At 37.1% G+C, this 21,296-nt stretch overlaps 2 protein-coding genes across 10 annotated transcripts; both read right to left on the bottom strand.

Moving 5' to 3' along the window:
- Positions 1–1,167: 1,167 nt before the first annotated feature.
- On the bottom strand, positions 1,168–7,983 carry LOC140961192 (pumilio homolog 5-like). Of its 6 annotated transcripts, none has more exons than XM_073419540.1 (10): positions 7,777–7,983; positions 5,756–6,388; positions 4,240–5,558; positions 4,018–4,159; positions 3,827–3,934; positions 3,525–3,737; positions 3,306–3,416; positions 2,492–2,686; positions 1,810–1,981; positions 1,168–1,465 (listed from the first exon to the last, which is right to left on the bottom strand). In XM_073419540.1, the coding sequence occupies exons 2-10, from the start codon at positions 6,326–6,328 to the stop codon at positions 1,443–1,445; spliced, it is 2,856 nt and encodes a 951-aa protein (XP_073275641.1). In that variant the 5' UTR covers positions 6,329–6,388; positions 7,777–7,983; the 3' UTR covers positions 1,168–1,442. The 6 variants fall into 6 exon arrangements, with proteins under 6 accessions (XP_073275641.1, XP_073275642.1, XP_073275644.1 ...); XM_073419541.1 differs by having other exon boundaries at positions 7,756–7,979; XM_073419543.1 differs by having other exon boundaries at positions 7,797–7,979.
- Positions 7,984–15,315: 7,332 nt separating this feature from the next.
- LOC140962082 (uncharacterized) lies at positions 15,316–20,186 on the bottom strand. 4 transcript variants are annotated; one of them, XM_073420939.1, is made up of 5 exons: positions 20,119–20,186; positions 17,564–18,797; positions 17,077–17,285; positions 16,728–16,951; positions 15,316–16,429 (listed from the first exon to the last, which is right to left on the bottom strand). In XM_073420939.1, the coding sequence occupies exons 2-5, from the start codon at positions 18,666–18,668 to the stop codon at positions 15,694–15,696; spliced, it is 2,274 nt and encodes a 757-aa protein (XP_073277040.1). In that variant the 5' UTR covers positions 18,669–18,797; positions 20,119–20,186; the 3' UTR covers positions 15,316–15,693. The 4 variants fall into 4 exon arrangements, with proteins under 4 accessions (XP_073277040.1, XP_073277038.1, XP_073277039.1 ...); XM_073420937.1 differs by lacking the exon at positions 20,119–20,186 and adding an exon at positions 18,932–19,645; XM_073420938.1 differs by lacking the exon at positions 20,119–20,186 and adding an exon at positions 18,943–19,645.
- Between the last annotated feature and the right edge of the window lie 1,110 nt (positions 20,187–21,296).

Below are 21,296 nucleotides of genomic sequence, written 5' to 3'. Positions count from 1 at the left end.
TCGAACATAAAAATACTGCTGGAGTTCGTGATGGTGTAGTTTTAAAATTTTAAGTTGAGGGTTCTCAAGTGATTTTCGATTTGGTTGAATCTTGAAAGTGGCATTTGGCGTGTGAATTTTTCGTCAACTTTTGTTTTCCTATCCTCTGTCCTTTTCTTTGCCCCAAAAGGAAATTGTCCTCACTTTCCTTTTCATTGTGTTATTTCGTCGGTTGTTTTCCAGGTTTCTTTTCATTAATTTACGTGTTTTGTTTTCGAATTTGAGTTTTTTATTTACACGATCTAAATCTTTTTACTCATAATTGTATTGATTTTATGATCGCTTGCCTTTTATAGATAGATAAAGACATGGCCTTTACCTTCCAGTAAATTGAAATTAATGTATTCTTTTCTGGTTTGTTCAGTTTTGTATTGGATAACTGCTAAAATCTATAAATTTTTAGGTGTAGACTTCAAATACCAATGATAACTATGATTTAATCGATACTATTGAGTGCACTGATGGGTACCTTTAGGTTGACAGTGTGCAGGTATAAAAGGGAAGGGAAATGAATTTTTTCAGGAGGGATTTTTTGAAATGTTAGTGTGGGAGATTTTAGGCAGACGAAAATTATGTTGGAAGAATTTGATGACGAGCCTGCCGTTCTTCTGATGCTCATTTCGAAACGCCCATAGTTTTCTTTCCAGTTTCCACACTTCCCATGTAAGCGCGAATATCATCTTCTAATCGCCAAGTACATGCACAATCAGGTGATTAGGCAGCGGGGCAGCTTTCATTGGTGGAAGTGGAGCCTCTGCCTCTGCTGCTTCTGGTGATGGTGCAGCTGCTGAGGTAAAGAAAGAAGAGAAGGAAGAGAGTGATGATGATATGCGATTCTCACTCTTTGACTGGGTTCGCCTCACCACTTGACTACAACTATGTGGTGTTATTCTTGCCCATGTTTCGATGGTTTTGTAGGAAAATTAATGCTTCAGAGTCATTCAGTTACAGGTTTTGTTTGCGGAGCCAGAATTTTTCGAGATTGCTACTTCGAAATATATTATGAACTTAGAAATGAAGTATTCATAGTTCGGAAGGAAGAAAATTAAATTATTATCTTGCGCCGGCTTTCTCGAGCATTTCACATTACTGGCACCAAAAGGAAAGGGGAAAAACTAAAGAAACAAGTTAAAAGGAATTCGAATGTATTAAAACTAGTTGTAAATCAAAAGAAATGTAATCTACATCCTGCAGAATCCAACAGTCCAATAGACACAAATCTTGCAGAAAAACTTGTATCTTTGTACATTTTCTATTACTTTACATGTGGAAGCAATCGAAGGCAGAAACTTCTGTGTCAGATTGCTAGCAGACCCTGATATAACAAGAGTTTGAGCAGTGCTCATTCGAATTTTGTACGTCACTGCAAGGAGAGCATCTAGGTTTAATGACCGCCCCAGGCACTAGAATTCCGATGGTTGAATTTCTGAAAGAACATGAAGAAGTTGGTCAATGGGAGAAATAAAAAGAAAGGATCAAAATCCACAAGTTCAACATATCATTTGAAGTTTCCCTCCTTTTTTAAGGCTAAATGCCAAGTATTAAAGAACTTGGAAGGGGGGGGTCATCTTCTTAGGACATGGGAATAAATAGTGAGGAACAAGTCTTTTACCAGTAAGAAACTCGAAAAATTGAAACATGGTATTCATGACAAGAGAACCAGAACAAAATTGCACGATATGCGATAAAGCATTTAAGATATCCAAATCTGAATAAAGTAGGAAGAAAAAGCAGCACAGACCACAGAGAAAGCAAAAAAGAAACACTTACCTTCTCCATATACCTGCTCCAACCGCGTGACTATGTGTTTTCCGTAAGTATATTTTTTCAAAGCAGTAAGATGATCTCTTATTACACCAAGCAATAGTTCCCTCTGATCACTGGTGCATTTTTGTAGAATCTTTTGGATGACATAATTAGCATATTGGTCCTTCATCATTACCTAAAGAAGTAAAAACGTGTGGGAAAATTAGACTCATGCTAGCAACTGCATAGAACTGGGAAAAACAGTAGAATCCTAGAGTGGGAGTTGAACAATGTGAGTATTTAAGCTTTGATTTTATGCATTGGAAATTTGTGCTTAAAGATCTTAAAAGAAGTCTTAATGGTCATTGCATGATCATTCGATAAGGCTACTTTCATTTACAAAGGAGCTTTATCCCCAAAAACAATATAGATACAAGAACATTCGACCCACAAGGTACAGAATATATTCTTAGACCTGAACATTTATTTATTCAAATTAAAAAACCCAGGCACAATATGAGAGCAAATTCGGGATTCTTGTCCTTTTCTGCTAGAAGCAATGATAGCAGGAAGATATAAAATGGTTGAAGTCCAAAACTAGCAAAAATACCAGTCAAGTATGTTGAATTAGCTAATGTGAAATACCAGAAAGTATAAACAGCTAGCTCACTAACGATCAGTAATTTTGAGCTTTTGATTGGCATACCAATATATTATCATTCTTATCACCATGACCAACAATCTCCTTTATCAGCAAGTCCCTTGACACAGAATCGCCATACTCCAAACATTTTTCAACAACATTCGACGCAAATTTATGCTGGCTCAGTTGTACTATAGATCCACATAATTTTTCAATGATCTCACTCCGTTCATGAGGGATTCCCCTTGCCAGAACATGCTGTCAGTGATCAAAATAAAGATCAGTACCACAGTAAATGGATGAAAAAACCAACCATGAGATGTTTGAGGGCTTATAAGGTGCATTAATTGTACGTTGAACCTTTTAAAATAACAAATCATAAGCCTCTAAAGTAAGATACAAACCAATAATCATACTAAGAAGAGTCCACCATATTTGTAGATGTAGGAACTTTCTAGTGTTTGACATGTAGATAAAAAAAATGCTGTTAAAAATAATTTTGAGCTCTTGAAATTAATTGTCATCAGTAAAAAATAAAGTTTACTTAGTAATAAGATACAGAATCTCATATGTTCCAAAAATAACGGACAACCTCGTTGGAGATAATAATAAGATCTATGACATCATATGTTCCAAAAACACCACCTCTAAATTCTCTAGGAGCTTAAAAAATTAATGAAACAAGCTTTACCAAATAGTCTTGAAGTGTGCTTCTATATAGCTAACCTTGGTACTCTAAAAAACGAACGAACCAAGTAAAAATAGATGAAGAACATGGAAAAGTGAAGAAATTGTGCTAAAGCACAAAAACCTGGAGAAGAAGAACATGGAAAAGTGAAGAAATTATGCTAAAGCACAAAAACCCGGAGAAGTCAACCTGTGTGACGTAGTTGCCATACTGGTCCTGAGCAAGTGCGCACACAGAATCCAAAATCTCACTTACTATGAACTGGGTCTGTAATTCATCATTGCAATGCTCCAGTACCCTCTTTAATTAGAAATAAATTTTAAAAATCTTGATTATCGTTAATAGAAACAATGTGAAAAAACTGAAAGGTCAACTAGAGAACCCCATGGGTTGAAAATGCAAAATTACCTGAATGACACGGCAACCATAAGGATGCATTGAAAGTGTGGCAACATGGCCACGAAAAGAAGAAATAATGAAATGAATATTATCAGCTGGAATACTCTCAATACATTTTTGAATGACATGGTTTCCGTTTTGATCACGAACACATCTCATGACATGTCCATCAAGCTCTTTGGCGAGCCTCACCTTTTGTGCTAAATCAATTACTTCAAATGCCTAGGACAGAATTCAACAAAAGAACAAAAATAGCTTCCCAAAAGAGCGAGCAATCAAGAGCATTCATGGACTCAAGGTAAAATATTCACCTTTTGGATTACACGACATCCGTACATCTGCAAACTCAATGGTAAAATTTGACCTTCCAATTGATTTGCAAGGCCTTCTTTTTGGCCCGGGCTACCATATTCAAAAAGCTGTACCAAAATAACATGGAAAAATAATCCTCCATGACAACTGATAGACATAAAAAGAAGCATTTATTAATTAGAGACCATACCTTCTGTATAACATAGTTTCCAAAAACATCTGTCATTAGTTTGGAAGCATGAGGAACAACTTCCTTGAAGACCGATTCTCTCTCTCCAAGGCTACAGTGTTCCAACTTCTGCTGAATGAATCTACTTCCATGTTGATCAACACTGATGTATCACATATGATCATGAGCCCCTTGGTAATTGATACCGTAAGTGAAGGAAAAATAAGGTCCGCGATAACTTACCTAAATTCGCCAATATGCCCAACTATATCAGCCAGCTCAAATCTTTGACCCTTACCCAATTTCAGCTCTTCGAGAAAAGAATTGGAACTCATACCATTCCAGCTCTGATGTTGCAGCCCATAAGTTTTCCCGGTGTTGCCATGGAAAGTGTGATGAGTCGTGCTATTTCTCCCCCCACAAAAATTGGGCCCCATCACAGGTTTTATTGAGACAACCGGACTAACAATAGACGAAGGAAATTGCAATCTGCTCCCAATATTAATGCTGTTATAGCCTATACTAGATGAATGTTGAGGTTTCTGGTCATTTGGGAAACCAGTATGATCTGCCCGCTTTTTTAAGTCACGAGAATTCACTTGGCTCGCTGCAGCATCATTTCTAGGTGCTTGATGATCAAACTGACCATATGCACCATAGGAATTTCGTAAAGGTGGCTGAAAATACTGCATATGATAGGGATCAACAGGAGGAGACTGCATGTTAACTCCAAGTTGTCCATAATATTTTGGTAGATTTTGCGTATCATAAGCATTTGCATTCCCTCTATCTGAAACTCCAGGACTCGGAAAAGAAACACTATCAAAAGCTAGAGGAAAAGTACCCTGAGAGGGATATCCAGAAAGATATGATGGAAGAAAAGCAGAGTTGATAGTATAGCCACCCATGCTATATTGTGGGGTGAAGTAGCCAGCTGGCCGAATATTCTGATAAAATGTATTCTGTGGAGTCATGAACGGAGTAGGAGCTGGTGGGGTGTAAAATGGAGGTGTGAATCCAGATGACTGCAGTGTTGGTTGCACCTCTCCTGTTGAAACACCGGAAGAACCATAGAGAAACTGGTTCAAGCTACCATATGGATGACTTGTTCCAGGATAAATCATTTGAGAGAAAGTGCCCGGAACCAGAGAAATATTGCTTTCTCGCAGAGCTGCTGCCGATTGCGATGTATAATTTTGGGGAATGGGTTGCTCTTTCTTGTTAAATTTGTTGCGGTTCAAATTCAAAGTATCACCAACTCCAGCCGTTGAGGAATCGTCCTTTAAATCAACTTTACCAGCAATGAAGTCTCGCCCATCTAAAGGAGGATGAACTACTATGTTGTTTTCATTGTTAAATGATAAGCTTAAAACACCCCCTGTAAGAGGGTCAGGTTGTGGGACCTGCATCATACGATCTAAACTGGGTGCATCTATACCATCAGATGACATGGCAACATAATGATTATGCAGTACATGTGAGTTGGCATCAACAACCTTTTCCCCCATAGATCTATGACTGTACTGATCTTGAGAAGGGGATGAAGTTTGGCCAGAATCTTCCTGCATTGTGACGCTTTTTTGTTACAATTTCAACAGAAGCGTGTAAAAAGGTCAGGAATCTAACAACAGCAAATTGCGAGCTGTTGTACTGTTAATAACTTAAGTGGTTGTAGAAAAATAATAGGTGTTCTTGGAAAAATAAATACTCATGTCTGAACCACCATTCCTTTGTCTTTACGGAAATTAAAAAACATTACCTGTGTCGAGTTGAATGAGTCATTCTGGAAACCCAATGAAGCAGATTTATCAACAGATGCAGATGCACTCCGTTCAGAAGATCTATCATCCTCAGATTCTTCCTCATGAGAAGGAAGGGTATTCCTAGGAATGTTGACATGAGGAATCATGTTTCGATCGTCGCCAGTAGAACCACGACGGTGAAATAGATGATGACTCTCCGAACTGAAAGGCCTACTGAATCTTTGATCCAAAATGACATCAGAACCATGGTAAGGAAAAAGCTGATCAGCATCAGTCTCACATTTTCCACTAGACGGGCCTGGGTGTAAATCAAGACTCGTGGTGGAATTCCTCAGGGTAAAGATACTTTCAATTGCCGCCATAGAACCTTCCATGCTTGGTGGTGCACTTTCACTCCGGCTCGGTATCATATTCTTTTGAAGGCTTTGAAATTTTCGATCTTTCAAGAACAAACTAAAATCTTCAATGGCCAACTTTGCAGATGATGATGATCCATAACTATTAGACTGCTTACAAGGCCGCCATTTTTCTGTCCCTTCCAATATCCTAATGGGGCTTTCAGTTGCCATGAAACTAAGGATGATTGTGCTTTATGTGGTCTTATCACTGGCACGGTGCACAAATATCCCCTGAGAACCATAGAGGTTTCACTTTAATCCATAATCCATATTTAAATTTTATGACAAGAAAGCTTGGTTTCAGACAAAAGTATATCATTTAAAAGAAATAATAATGAATATAGTACACAAGTGACATAATTCCACGTCATGAGACAGAAATATTGATCAGAAAAACAGTTTCTTATTGCAAAGAAGAGTTTTAGTGCCAAGTTGCCAACTCAAAAACAACTAGCAGTGAGCATAGGAGAATACCATTTATGAAAGCTCATACTAACAAGTCTTACTGAAAGGCTTTTTTGGCTTCTTGAGAAGCTAACGTATCCTGAATCCAGAAAAACCATTTAGTTCAACCCTCTTAGAGCATTCACTCACCTTCCTATACCGATACAAATTGCCAGTGGCTGAAGAGAGGTATTAAGTTACAGCAAGTTATTCTTCCATGTGTTTTGGAGGTAGTATGATCTTATTAAAGCAAATACTCCTTGCAAGAACATTGGTTTCAATAAATAGATTCAGAATGTTTTTGGAAAAATTACCGCCCCGCATTAAATGTCACCCGCACATTAATTTATATCGGTGAAAAAAAGGCTAAATGCATGCATCCACTATCCATAACAAATTATAGCAACGGGTAAATTTCAGATAGCCAGTATCTGTTAGGTCAAAGGCTCTCATGACATGCAAACTGAACTAGTTCGAGGATAACTTTTTGCGCATGAGAAAGGAGCTTTATAAACAACTACAAGTCCTTACTAAATATAGTTGATACTTTAAAATCGATTAAATATTGCATAAAATATTTCATTCATACTTTAATCAGACGAAGCGCATCACTAGTAGTCTCGTTCCTTCTACTGCTTATATGGCATACAACAATTACCTCGCCCATCTACTTTTTTTTTCTATCAAACAAGTGTTAGATAAATCAAAACGAAACATCTTTCGAATCAAATTTTAGACACCATAAACAGCTGGCTACCTCTGTCAAATTTAAACATTACCACTAGGTTGACTACAATAATTCACACTCGATCGAAACAAAAAGTTTCAGGGTTTTTTGTTCTTAAAATAGTACAAGCTTTCATGGCACCGAAATGAAAATTCAGTCCCCAATCCTACTTAGCAAAACAAGAAACCAAATTCACCTAGACAAAAAAATGTAATCACCAAATATTAGGCACACAAACAAAGTCAACTATAAAGCAAAACAAACCATGAAACCACGGACATGGTAAAATAAAAAAAAGATTCAATCTTTTGAGCTTTCCGCCAAAAAAATAGCATATTAAATACATTTCTTGTAAAACCCTAATCAAAGTAACATTAAAAAATAAAACTTCACACAAGAAGTCAAGAAATTCAATAAAGATTTTAACCCAGAAAAATCTGTTACATACCAGAGTTCACAGTAAAAAACCCTTGATTCTCTTTCAAAGACAGAGAGGGAGAAGAGAGAACCTTGGGAGGTTTGCGGGGTTTGACAAGCGAAGCAAAGATTATACTGTAGACAAATACAAATTGTTGGGTTTGGCTTAAAATATTCAAAATTTGCTAGTTCCAGAGGAGGTTGATTTTTGGCATTTTATTTGTGAGATATGTACATACATTAGCAACATAGATACTTTCCCTTTAAATTGTACGAGAACTTTGTCTGCAGTTGTGCACACGTCACACGCTTGCTGCAATAAATGTGAACATATATTTATATATATTTTTATAATATTTAATCCCGTGTTGTCTGAACCTATATATCAAACATGAATAGAAATTATGTTTTTCATTGACAGTAGCGATTATTTGTAAAAAAAATTTATCACAATGAACATAAAAAGTGCAAATGTGACATGAAAACATAAACTTAAGTAAACTGATATTGGCAGAACATTTTTCCCCGTGGCAATGCAAGCTTGCATTGTATGACGATGTAACGACATAGTCTGTATTAAAGTAGGTTTACTATCTTGCGTAATAAATTTAATATGCGCGTAACAGTTATTAGTAGCTGTAACATGTACTAATGAGTTTATGACTTAACCAAAAGTTATTAGGAAAAAACATATGTGAGACGATCTCACAGATAAAGATTCGTGAGACCGTCTCACAAGAGACCTAGTCAAGTTATTATCCACAACAAAAGTGATTCACTTGATGGATTTTCTCATATCTCCATTCGGCCCTTTTTTTTAATTTATCCGAGGTTTTAAAATGTCTATTGAAACTATATTAAAGAATCTAACGACGAAATGATTGAAAATTTGATTATTATTTAGAATTTGATGTGAATTTTTTTATATGAAACTATGCAGTTACGCTTGTGTTTTGTCATTATTCATAATAGTTCGTGTGTCAATTTGATAATTATCATATATGCATACCTAAACAAATTGTTACTTGTCTTTCAATCAATTATAAATAAGATTATGTTAGTAAATCTAACTAATTACGGGGAAAAAACTGAATTATAACTTCATCTTCATTGATAAAAAGAGGTAGGATTATTTATTATTATTGATTGACTGCATGTTTTCCGCCGCAAATTTTGTTCACTTTCCTAAGCTTGCTGCTGAAACAACAAAATTTGAATTTTGGTTTTTTTTTTTATGTTGGAAATTTTTGTTAAGTTATTATTCGTCAAAAACCTCGTTCGGGATTAAGCATTAGATCTTTCAAAACATAAAGATAAGTTACAGCATCATATGTATTATGACATTCGAGATTATACTAAAGAGTGTCCACATAATGTTTTGTAAGAGTTGAACACTTGATTTTGTTGGTCCCACTTGCGGAATTTGAGATAATAAAATCCGAAAATAAAGAATAAACTGGACACCGAGATTTACGTGGAAAACCCCTAAAAATTATTAGGGTAAAAACCACGGGCAAGATGAAAAGAATTTCCACTATAATATTTTGTGGTGTACAACTCACTCACTGTGTTTCCAAAGAAAACACACACTCTCTTAATACAGGAGAACAAACACCTCACAAATATTATAGAATATTATAAGATGAGAGAAAACTCGAAGAATGGATGATTTCAGAATGAAGGAATGAAGCTCTATTTATAGAACTTCCTGTCAGTGTGAAAACGCGTTAAAAACGCGTTCCGTCTGAACGCATCCTACCGCGTATAAAACGCGTTCCTTTCTATCTGAGTCAAAAATGCCAACCTTTGTTGACTCGTCCATTTAATGCTCATATTGCCGACATTTCTCCCACTTGGAGATTTGATTGAGAATCAAACACATCTCCACACATCCTTTCAATCTTGTCATTCTCTGCTGCTTACGTTTCTACTAGACCACTTGAGGATCTACACCACTCAAACTTATCAGTGTTCACTGGCTTGGTCAGAAAATCAGCTATGTTATCCTTTATATGGATCTTCTGCATATCCATGTTTTCTTCTTCTACTACTTCCCGCACAAAGTGAAATTGTACTCCAATGTTTTTCGTTCTGGAATGAAAGGCTGGATTCCTTGCAATGTGCAAGGCACTCTGACTGTCACAAAACAAAGGAACATTCTCTTGTTTGTGTCCTATCTCCTCCAATAACCTTTTAATCCATATTGACTCCTTGCAACCTTGAGTAGCTGCCATGTATTCTGCCTCTGTTGTAGATAACGCCACAACTGTCTGCAGTTTTGAAACACAGCTTACTGCTCCTCCTGCAAGTGTAAACACAGAACCAGTAGTAGATTTCCTCTTATCAAGATCACCAGCATAATCTGAATCGACATAGCCCCTGAGTGTAAAATCCGATCCTCCATAACATAATGCAGCATTCGAGGTACCCTTAATGTATCTAAGGATCCTCTTAACAGTGCTCCAATGCTCTCGTCCAGGATTCGCCATATATCGATTAACTGCTCCCACTGCTTAAGCAATGTCTGGTCTTGTACAGATCATAGCGAACATCAAACTTCCCACTGCTGATGCATATGGTACTCGAGACATCTCCATCCTCTCTGCTTCACTGCTAGGACACATCTCAGAGGATAACTTGAAGTTAACAGGAAGAGGGGTCGGAATTGGCTTACTATCTTGCATGTTGAAGCGTTGCAAGACTTTCTTCAAATAATTTTTCTGGGAAAGCCAAATCTTTCTGTTACTCTGTCTCTGTAAACTTGCATCCCTAGAATCTTGTTTGCTGGTCCCAAGTCCTTCATATCAAATTCCCTAGCCAACTGTGCCTTCAATCCTTGGACCTGATCTTTGTTGAGGCCTGCTACCAACATATCGTCCACATACAACAGCAAAATGATATAATCATCACCAGACCTCTTGAAATACGTACAAAGTTCTGCACTCAGTCTGTTGTATCCAAGGCTCATGATATAGGAATCAAATCTCTTGTACCAACACCTTGGCGCCTGTTTGAGACCGTACAGAGATTTGTTTAACCTGCAAACCAAGTTCTCTTTGCCTTTTCCCGCAAAACCTTCTGGCTGGAGCATATAAATTTCTTCTTCAAGATCCCCATGAAGAAATGCGGTTTTCACATCTTGCTGTTCTAGATGTAGGTCAAACACCGCACACAATGTCAGCACCACTCTGACTGTTGTAAGCCGAACCACAAGAGAAAATATCTCATTGAAGTCAATGCCTTCTTTCTGAGCATACCCTTTTACCACCAATCTAGCACGATACCGCTCCACTTGGTTATTGCCATCACGCTTGATCTTATAGACCCGTCTATTTCCAATGGATATCCTTCCTCGTGGTAGTGTAACAAGATCCCAAGTTTGATTCTTGTCTAATGCCTCCAACTCTTCTTGCATTGTTATCATCCACAAGGATACATCCGAGCTTTGAGTAGCCTCATGAAAACTCGATGGCTCACCATCCTCTGATAATAGACAATATGCAATATTTCTTTCAGTGACATAATCTGAAAGCCAACCTGGTGGTCTTCTGTCTCGAGTTGACTGCCTCACATTGGAAACTTCAGACTCAACATGTTCTTGTTCTTCGTGCTCTGGTACTGCTTCACAAGAAACTTGACTTTCATCCGTCCTATTTTCCACCTGAAATATAGTAGTTTCTGAATTCAGTGTGCCTTTGTCTCCCTTTATTTTATCTTCCTCGAAGATAACATCCCTGCTGATGACAAGCTTGTGAACAGTAGGATCCCACAAGCGAAACCCCTTTATTCCATCAGCATAACCCAAGAAAATACATTTTTTGGATTTCGAATCCAACTTCGATCTTTCTTGCTCATTGTACAGAACGTACACATGACTTCCAAATGTATGCAAATGAGAATAATCTGTCGGCTTTCCAGTCCACATCTCCATCGGAGTTTTCAGATCAATCGCCACTGAAGGAGAACGATTGATAATATAACAAGCGGTTTTGACTGTTTCTGCCCAAAATGACTTTTCTAGACCTGCAGTCCTCAACATAGCTCTTGTTCTGTCCAACAAGGTTTTGTTCATCCGCTCTGCCACTTCATTCTGTTGAGGTGTGTAAGCCGTTGTGAACTGTCTTTTAATGTCTTCATGTTGACAATATGCATCAAACTCGTCACTGGTATATTCTCCTCCATTGTCAGTCCTCAGACACTTGATTTTCTTCTCAGAATTAAGTTCAACCAGCGCTTTGAAATCTTTAAAGATCTGAAAAACATCTGATTTCTTCTTGATTGGATACACCCAACATCTCCTAGAGAAATCATCAATGAACGAGACAAAGTATCTCGCTCCTCCTAGGGATACAACCGGTGCTTGCCAAACATCCGAATGAATCAGCTCCAATATGCTTTTGCTCCTGGCAGTAGAAGTGCCAAACTTTAATCTGTGTTGTTTACTGGTAACACAATGCTCACAAAAGGGTAATAACACTTTTGTAAGTCCTGGCAGCAGCTTCCGTTCTAAGAGAATTTTCAACCCTCGTTCTGACATATGCCCGAGCTTTCTATGCCATAACACTGCTAATTCTTCTCCTGAACAATTTGATGAAACAGCTAGTTCTGCCTCTTTGTGTGTTTCTCCCAAAAGTACATACAGATTTGCAGCAACTTTTTCCGCCTTCATAACCACAAGCGCGCCTTTCACAATTTTCATGATCCCATTCTCGATACGAGTTTTGCACCCGATGTCATCCAATTGCCCCAAGGACAAAAGATTTTTCGTCAGTCCTTTCACATGTCGTACCTCCTGTATGGTACGAATGGTGCCATCAAACATTTTAATTTTGATAGTACTGACCCCAGCGATTTCCAAGGCATGATCATGTCCTATGAATACAGATCCTCCTGAGACTGGTTCATAATGATCAAACCATTCTCTCCGAGACGTCATGTGCCACGTCGCTCCTGAATCCATAATCCATGTGTCACAAAATTTATGTCTTTCTTCTGCAACTGTTGCTGCTTCGCTGAATAATATTTCACCACTGCCTGAAGTACTGGCCACATTTCCTTGAGAACTCTTTTCGATACTCGTACACTCTTTCTTGAAGTGCCCTTTACCGTCACATTTAAAGCAGAAAATATTTTTCTTCTTACTTCTCGACTTTGATCTACCTCGTCTTTGGCTCCCACTGGAGTCACGGTCCATAAATCTCCCTCTTATCATCGGTAAAGCCTCTGCCTGCTTCGATGTTACCAACCTATCTTCTTTATTCTTGCGCTGACTTTCTTCACCGAGAACCGCAGTTAAGACATCATCGAATCTCAGAAAGCCCATAAGAATATTGTTGGTAATGTTGATGATAAGTTGATCATATGACTCTGGTAGACTTTGAAGTAGAAGCTCCGCACGTTCATTTTCCCCTATTTTATGCCCCATGGAAGTGCGTTGGGCAAATAGAGTATTCAGTGTGTTGATATGGTCGGTCATTGATGAAGATTCCACCATCCGAAGAGTATAAAGCCTTCTCTTTAGGAAAATCATGTTGTGTAGCGACTTGACCTCGTACATCTTTGTCAGAGTATCCCAGATAACTTTTGCTGTTTTTATCTCAGAGATACTTCGTCAGCTATAGCCAAGTGTAGATTGGCAACAGCGTTGTCATTCATCTCACTCCACTTTCCATCATCCGTAATCTCCACCGATCTATCTCCAATAGCCGCCAAGCAATTCTCCTTTCTTAAAACTGCTTGTATCTTTATTTTCCACAGCATAAAATTGCTTCCGTTGAACTTTACTATCTCGTACATTCCTGCAATTATGTCTACAACAATTTTAGTAGACTGGACAAAATAATCCCGCCTTAAATAAAAAATCTCAAAAAATCTTTTCTGATGTGGAAGATCAGTCTAGGCTGCAACCACAGAGCATACTCAGAATTTTAAGAAATTTTAAACCAAGGCTCTGATACCACTTGTTGGTCCCACTTGCGGAATTTGAGATAGTAAAATCCGAAAATAAAGAATAAACTGGACACCGAGATTTACGTGGAAAACCCTTAAAAATTATTAGGGTAAAAACCACGGGCAAGATGAAAAGAATTTCCACTATAATATTTTGTGGTGTACAACTCACTCACTGTGTTTCCAAAGAGAACACACACTCTCTTAATACAGGAGAACAAACACCTCACAAATATTATAGAATATTATAAGATGAGAGAAAACTCGAAGAAGGGATGATTTCAGAATGAAGAAATGAAGCTCTATTTATAGAACTTCCTGTCAGTGTGAAAACGCGTTAAAAACGCGTTCCGTCTGAACGCATCCTACCGCGTATAAAACGCGTTCCTTTCTATCTGAGTCAAAAATGTCAACCTTTGTTGACTCGTCCATTTAATGCTCATATTGCCGACAGATTTAAGACTTAGATTTTGGATTCGAATCACCTCATTGTGATCGTTGGAAATTTGAATCAAATAGTGAGTTCATTTCCTCATTTCATACATATGAAAATTTTATCTCTTTCAAGCACTCTCTTGCATTTCATATTGTGATCTTTCCATTTGGCCTCCGTTAAATCTCGGTGATAAAGTAAAGGTACGTTTTCAGTTCGCCGTAGTAGTGTCTCGTGCTAAGTCACTGCTGGTTGTTCCGTTGTATCTTGGGAAACAGACGTCCAAGACGATGCTCAAAGCAAATACTGGAGGGGACGAATCTGTTTTAAGGAAATTGTACATGCTACGGGCCTCGGTTTGGTTTTGTTTTACTTTGCACGATATTCGTACTGTAAACATCACAATTGTTTCGATTATTGCTTTATCTTTACGAGTTCGTTTGTTATTTGCATATTTGGCTAACAATGATTACATAAAAAATTAAATTTAAAAATTACTAAAGCAACGGTATTGACAAGTTTTTGAGGAATTGCTCCCAATCATGATAATTGTGGATAAATAATCTTTGACGAGTAATCTGTTCCACCTTGATTTAATAGAATTTTGTACTTTAAAAGTGCAGTTTTGGCATTTAGATCTTGCTTGCGTGACTACACTGCTCTAAGATGCTTGATGCATGGACTCCTGAATTTTAACGGTTAGAGATCATTCTTCAAAAAATCTTTGGAATTCGTATGGCCAATTTTTTTAAACCCTGATAGCTTTGCCATTGATGGTTCAGAAAGAAGACATCTTATAAGGATCATGCATCACTAGTGCTGTGACAACGATTAAAAGTGTGTCAAAGTAGTAATTTGAATTGCATTTCTTTTAATGAACTTTCTCTACTTTGGCTGCCAATGCTATGTAATTTTCTGCATTTGGCTTTCATCTGTGCCTTGAGGTAAAATTATTCTTCTTTACAACGACTTTAGGTTCAAAACCAAAGACCAAACCGAAGAAGGGAAAGACGGAGGAAGAGAAGAAGCTCAGGAGAAGGGCTAAATATTTTCTGGCTACTCAACTCGTTGCGATTTTAGTTTTCCTGTCCATCTCTGGAGGACATGATGATTCTGAAATAGAGCTTGAAGACGACAATGATGGGATGCACTCTGACTAGAAATATACTCACCGTTTACCAATTTGCGAGGTTAAACGAGTCCTTTTAATCTTGTTCATGTTTCCATTGCATGTGAATTTTTTAGATCTGCATTCATACAATAAAGAGACTTAGAATTTAACCACCGAGAGATGGTAGCTTTTCAAATTTTAGCTGTGGATTTTTTCTTCTGCCTGAACGCGGTCACTGGATCAAGAATTGCATTTGCCATTTTGGGTTGATCAGCGATTAATTAACTATTCAACTGAAATTGAGGATGTGACCGATATGCAACAGAAAATTCACATTTTTCCGCTTAAGAAACCAGAATAAAGTATAAGATACATTGACATCTACTTCTCCACTTCTACTCAAGAAAATTTATAATTTACATAGGTTTCTAACTAAACTACCTGCCGAAAACCAACTATTTTGCAATCCCTCGTGTACCCTTCATGATCTGCATAGAGTCTTCCCATTTCTTCACCAAATCCGCATATCCCTCAGCCGAACTAACAGCAAACTCGGTTAAAGAACTCACAGAAACTGACATTCCAGCACACACCACTCTTATGGCAACCTCAGCCATTTTTTCTGCCGTCATAACTTCATCTTCAAAATGATCTGCCTCCACCATCTCCATTTTGTTCCCCACAAACTCCCCTCGAAACCTTCTCGATCCACCTGAGTTTTGACCTGAATTTTCCTTCATCTGTTGTGCATATAACGAGCCAACCCCTGCTGCAAAAAAGTCAAGTCCATCGAGCACGGGTACTTCATGGACCACATCTAGTAATTTCGACCATTGGATGCAGGTTCTGAATATTGGTGGAGCAGCTGATAAGGATTCTTGAGGGGGGAATGGTTGTTTTGATGAGTCAGGATCTGCTCGAGTGCAACGTAGGAGCCAGGATGTGAGTGCATGGACGTATGATCGTTGAGAAACAATCCATGAGCTAAAGCAGTATCGCCAGTTTCTGAGCTCAGTTTCGAGCTTAGCTGCTGAACAGGCTAGCTTGTGTGGTTCGGAGGGTGACATTATTGTATATTTTTTTGTTCTCGAAAGCTTTGAAGGCGTTCCAGCTAATAAAATCTTTGCTTCATCTAGTGTACGTTTCTGCAGCTGATGGCATTCGGCCATCATCTCCCACATCCTTGCTAACCTGTAAGGATTAGTCTGATGTATATAAGCAACAATGACTTTAACCTTAGAAGCGTTGTAAAATTTTCGACTAAAAGAACTATCTAGTGACTATAGATAAAACCTTAAAACTTTTCTTTTTCTTTTTCTTGGGTGGAGGCTCTTTCCAGAACAATGTAATCAAGAGGAATAATTAAGAGGAGAAAAAACCTTAATTTTGAACGATCACTTCGTTTAAAAGCTTAACTAAATAGAAACTCAAGACGTTGAATGTTTATGGGATATAAGAAAAGGGATTTTATTTTCTTTTTCAAACTTACCCTTGCACTAATTCTAATATTTGAGGCTCAAGCTCTTGATCCCTTAAAGTTTCAATTCTCTTTGAGATAGCTTCAACTGAATGTATTGAAACTTTTATTTGAGTGTGCAAATCTCTAATGCCAGCTCTTGTTTTATCTACAAAAGAAGGGACTTCTCCCTTCATATCTTGATTCCTGAGCTGCGCACACTTCTTTTCAAATGCTAGTCGAACGCGTTCACCAACCTGTTTGGATTCAAACAGAACAGCTAAATGACTTGATATCAAAGGATTCAACAATATTTAGTGAACTATTGATCATTCATGGTATCCATAACAGAGGACGTAGATCACCAGATTTGGGAACATACTCTAACTTCTTGGTAAAGTTTCTTTTCCCAAGCATATAATCTATCGAGGGTGGATTGGTGACTCCCGTATAACATGCAAGATTCCTCAGAATAGTTGCTGCTGCTTTCAGAGTCTTCATTGTTACTTGAAGTAGTGGCTAAAAATCTTGATGATGATGAACTAGATGAAGCTGACCTAAATAAAACTACCGGATTCAATATTTTCAATGCTGCAAAACAAATGAGAGATAATATAAATAAAAAGTCGAGGATTGTTGAATCATATAGGCTTGATGCTACTGATTGAAGAGCATTCGAGCAAGAAAACCAAAAGGGCTTCGATATCCATTACCAAAACATTTAACCTTACGGAATTTCATAAGCCAAAAGGGTTGATTTAGGTATTCAGGATAAGTCGCGAGATAGGATGATTAAAGGGATTTCGGGAAGGGCACTGGCAATTTTAGAAAGGGTTCACTTAAAATTTCAGAATTCGGTCAGACTAGACCTGTGAGATCATTTGTTGATGACGAGTATTGAGCCTGGCTGGCCTCCAAAATGAAAGACACCTCCTTAGCTGCATTACAGGCAGCCGTGAACTGCTCGTCTAGATCCTTCATAACTTCAGCCATACTTGTTGGTCTTTTGTTAACATAAACAGTAAATCCAGGCATTTCTTGTTTTGATCCACCACCATCAACAACAGTGGTTTCTTGGCTACTAGCACGGTCAACATTTTGAGTATTTTCTACTTCCAGACTTTGATATTCCGGGGATTGTGGTCCTCGAATATTCTTCTTTACTTCCAGTTCATCTGTATCACTGTCATCATCTATATCCTCACTACTGTCATCGTCTTCAATAACCACTTCCTCTCTATCAAAACCCATACCAACCTTACCCCGCCCATGTTTCGTATCAACTCTATCATCAATCTCCTCTTGTTCGGTTTCCTCTTCTAACTCAGGTATACCTTCCTCTTCCCTAACTTGCCGTAGCCCATCATTTTCATAATCAAGAAATGTCCGATTAAGGCCAGTTCTCGAGGGGAAGCCGTAGTAATCTAACGAAGAAAAGGGGTTCCAGAAGAAATCCCATTGGAGTGTTTGAGGTGATGGAGGATAGTTAGGCCGATTGTTAGGAGAGTAATGGAAGAATGAAGAATTCATGGGAGAGTATTGCATTTGAAAAATGCTGTCCATTCCAAACCTATGAACAGGGGAGTAAGCTTCAACTCTGAAAGTTTCTGAATTCTGAGGGAGGCTCTCCTCAACAGAAATAGAAGGATTTCCACTAGGCCGGTAGTAGTTGATTCTGTAAGACTTGTTTGATTCAGGTTTAAAGGGTGTTATCGAGATGAAACCAGGGCTCTTCTTCTTTACAATAGTGTTATAAGGTGGTGTTGTGAACGAGTCTAACAGAAACTCACGAGGCTCATCTACCTCAATATATTCGCGAAGTGCAACAGAAACTCTTTTCATGGACTGCATATATGCAATGTGGCCCAAAGCAAATTTCAATCTTTGCTCAACTGCTTGTTTGATGAACTTCTTCCGATCTTTACAGAGCTGGACAGCCTCTTCATTGTCCAACTTGGAAATAGAACATCCCATATTCTTCAATTTTTTGGCTCTCGATTCTGTATATGGCTTCTATGAATTTTTCAGGAATGAATCAAAATGAAAATAACATTCAAGGAGCTTGCTTGTTGTCCCCACTAGATTCATAAAGAATTCTTGTGTCTATGAAAGAAAAAAAACATTGAGTTCGTTAGCGCATAAAGCCACAAACATTAGAACACGAAAATTCCTTAATTTGATCTCAAGTCAATAGAAGACTCAAAGTGACATAATAAAAAAGCATCAATCATCTTCACCTTTAACTTACTCAGAATAAAAACATCAGCTTTCAAATATACAGAGAGGTAAACATTCTTGTGCTCAGATTGTAAAAATTCCAAGATATTCTACAGCCAAACAAGACAAGAGAATAAACTTAGAAGGGAAAAGCTCAGAAAAGTTGAGCAAAAATTCCAAATTTTCGGCTCTGTCCCTAGCAAGAAGCTAGAAACTATTGAGTAATAAAAATGGAAACTTTAATTTGTATTTAGCCACCTTGATAGGATGGAAAGAAGAAAGTTAAAAAGGCAACTGTTAGACCATTAGAGTGCAAGTTGAATTAAAACAAATGTAGAAGAAGGATTTAATTATATATTCCCAGGTGAAATCTTTATCAAAAAAGTTGGAAGGCGACACAGTGAAAAATAGAATTGTCTAAAGCAAGCTTGAGGAGAAAGTCCCTACTCTGAAGCATGGTAAATCACCAATTGATGCAGATGTTCGGCGAAGTGCTCGTATATTTTTTTGTCGTATATTAACGAAAACATTATTTGGCTTTCCAAATTTTTTGAGATAGAACTTTAAATTGGCCCAAAATGGGAATTACTCTGGAGAACTGGTATCAAACAAAACCCAAAAAAAGAAGGTAAATTTCAAGAAACAAATTTTCATGTTGATTCTTGAAAACCAATATTGACTGAGAACGAAATATAAACAATACAAATCATGAATCACAGATTCAAAAAATTGAAAAACAAAGCAAAAAAAAAAAAAAAAAAATCAGCAAAAAAAAATAAAAAAAAAAAAAAAAAAAAAAAAAAAAAAAAAAAAAAAAAAAAAAAAAAAAAAAAAAAAAAAAAAAAAAAAAAAAAAAAAAAAAAACTCTGCTTGAAACAATTCAGCATGAATACAGAATTCTATAAAGAGTTAAACTATACACTAGCTTTCCCTGAAATAGCAAAAACCCCTTAAATTTTGACCACTGTAAACAGCCCAGAAAAGGCAAAACGAACGGAATTCGCAGCATACAAAATTTATAACCACAACCCCCCGCCCAAAAAAAAAAGAAAAAGAAAAGAACCTCCTCCAAGAAACCAGATTTCACGACTTCCTGTTTATTCTGACAGGTTAAACACTTGTAATAACTAAAACAAATTGGAAAAAAAAAAAAAAACCAAAACTGGGTTTCTTAGAAAATGTGAATGGAATGAAAGTTTATTCCTACCTTAATGCAAAGATCGTTGGTCGCTGGTTGATCACACACAGTTGTCTTGTGAGAGAGAGAGAGACGTTGTGGAAAAAGCAACGGTCAAAACAAAAACAAAAATTGTTTTATAGTGAAATAAAAAAAGAGAGGAAAATAAAGGTTTCATGTTGGAAATCAAAGGTAATAAAGGGAAGCATAATGTTTACGCCTGCTTTATTGCCCTTGCTGTTGCAAACAAATTTCGAATATGCCACCCATGTCCGGGATCCTTGGATGGAGATGACATGACCCATTGGTGGACGGGTCGGTTGTGTGAAAATAAGAAAGTGAAGCATAGTTTCTCATGTTTGCAAATAAATTTTATTTTGTATCATTTTTCAGTCTAAATATTCATGATATAGTTTCACAGAAGACTTATTTTAAATAGTAAAAAAATTAATAAATATTACTAAATAATATGAAACAGGAGATCATAAGAGATGTATATAATATGCATTATAATACAAAAATAAAAAATATTACATTATACAGTTTTTTTAGTCGATAGGGAATTCATTATAATTGGTTCTCGATCTAGAGATCTCGTCTCTAAGTATGGAGCTTTGGTGCAAGATGACCATCATATAATTGGACAAAAATTTGTGTGAGACGGTCTCACGGGTCATATTTTGTGAGACGGGTCTCTTATTTAGGTCATCCATGAAAAAGAATTACTTTTTATGCTAAGAGTATTACTTTTTATTGTGAATATCGGTAGGGTTGACCCGTCTCACAGATAAAGATTCGTGAGACCGTCTCACAAGAGACCTACTCCATATAATTGATCTATTTATTAATGTGAGAATCATGTAAAATGAACATAATATTGATGGTTTGGTGAATAGCTACGACAGTACGAATTGTGGTGTGAGTTTCTGGTTTAAGTGGTTGTTGAAGTTTGTTGTTAGGTACAGTCTGTAGTTGAAAATAAATTTTATGGGCATATATTCATATATAGACAACTATAACTTTTTATGTGCATAGTATCTTTTATATGTTATAATAATAATAAAAATAAAATATAAATATATATGTTACTTCATGATGACACTGAAAAAAATTCATCAGAAATCATTGTAATTTTTTTTTCATGATAATATATATCGAAAACATTATCTTTTGATATATATTGAGTAAACTTTCGAACTGATAAAATA

This window comes from Primulina huaijiensis, chromosome 16 (genome assembly GCF_012295235.1).
Source record: "Primulina huaijiensis isolate GDHJ02 chromosome 16, ASM1229523v2, whole genome shotgun sequence".
In the NCBI taxonomy this organism is placed as follows: Eukaryota; Viridiplantae; Streptophyta; class Magnoliopsida; order Lamiales; family Gesneriaceae; genus Primulina; species Primulina huaijiensis.
This window is presented reverse-complemented; position numbering and strand designations above follow the sequence as displayed.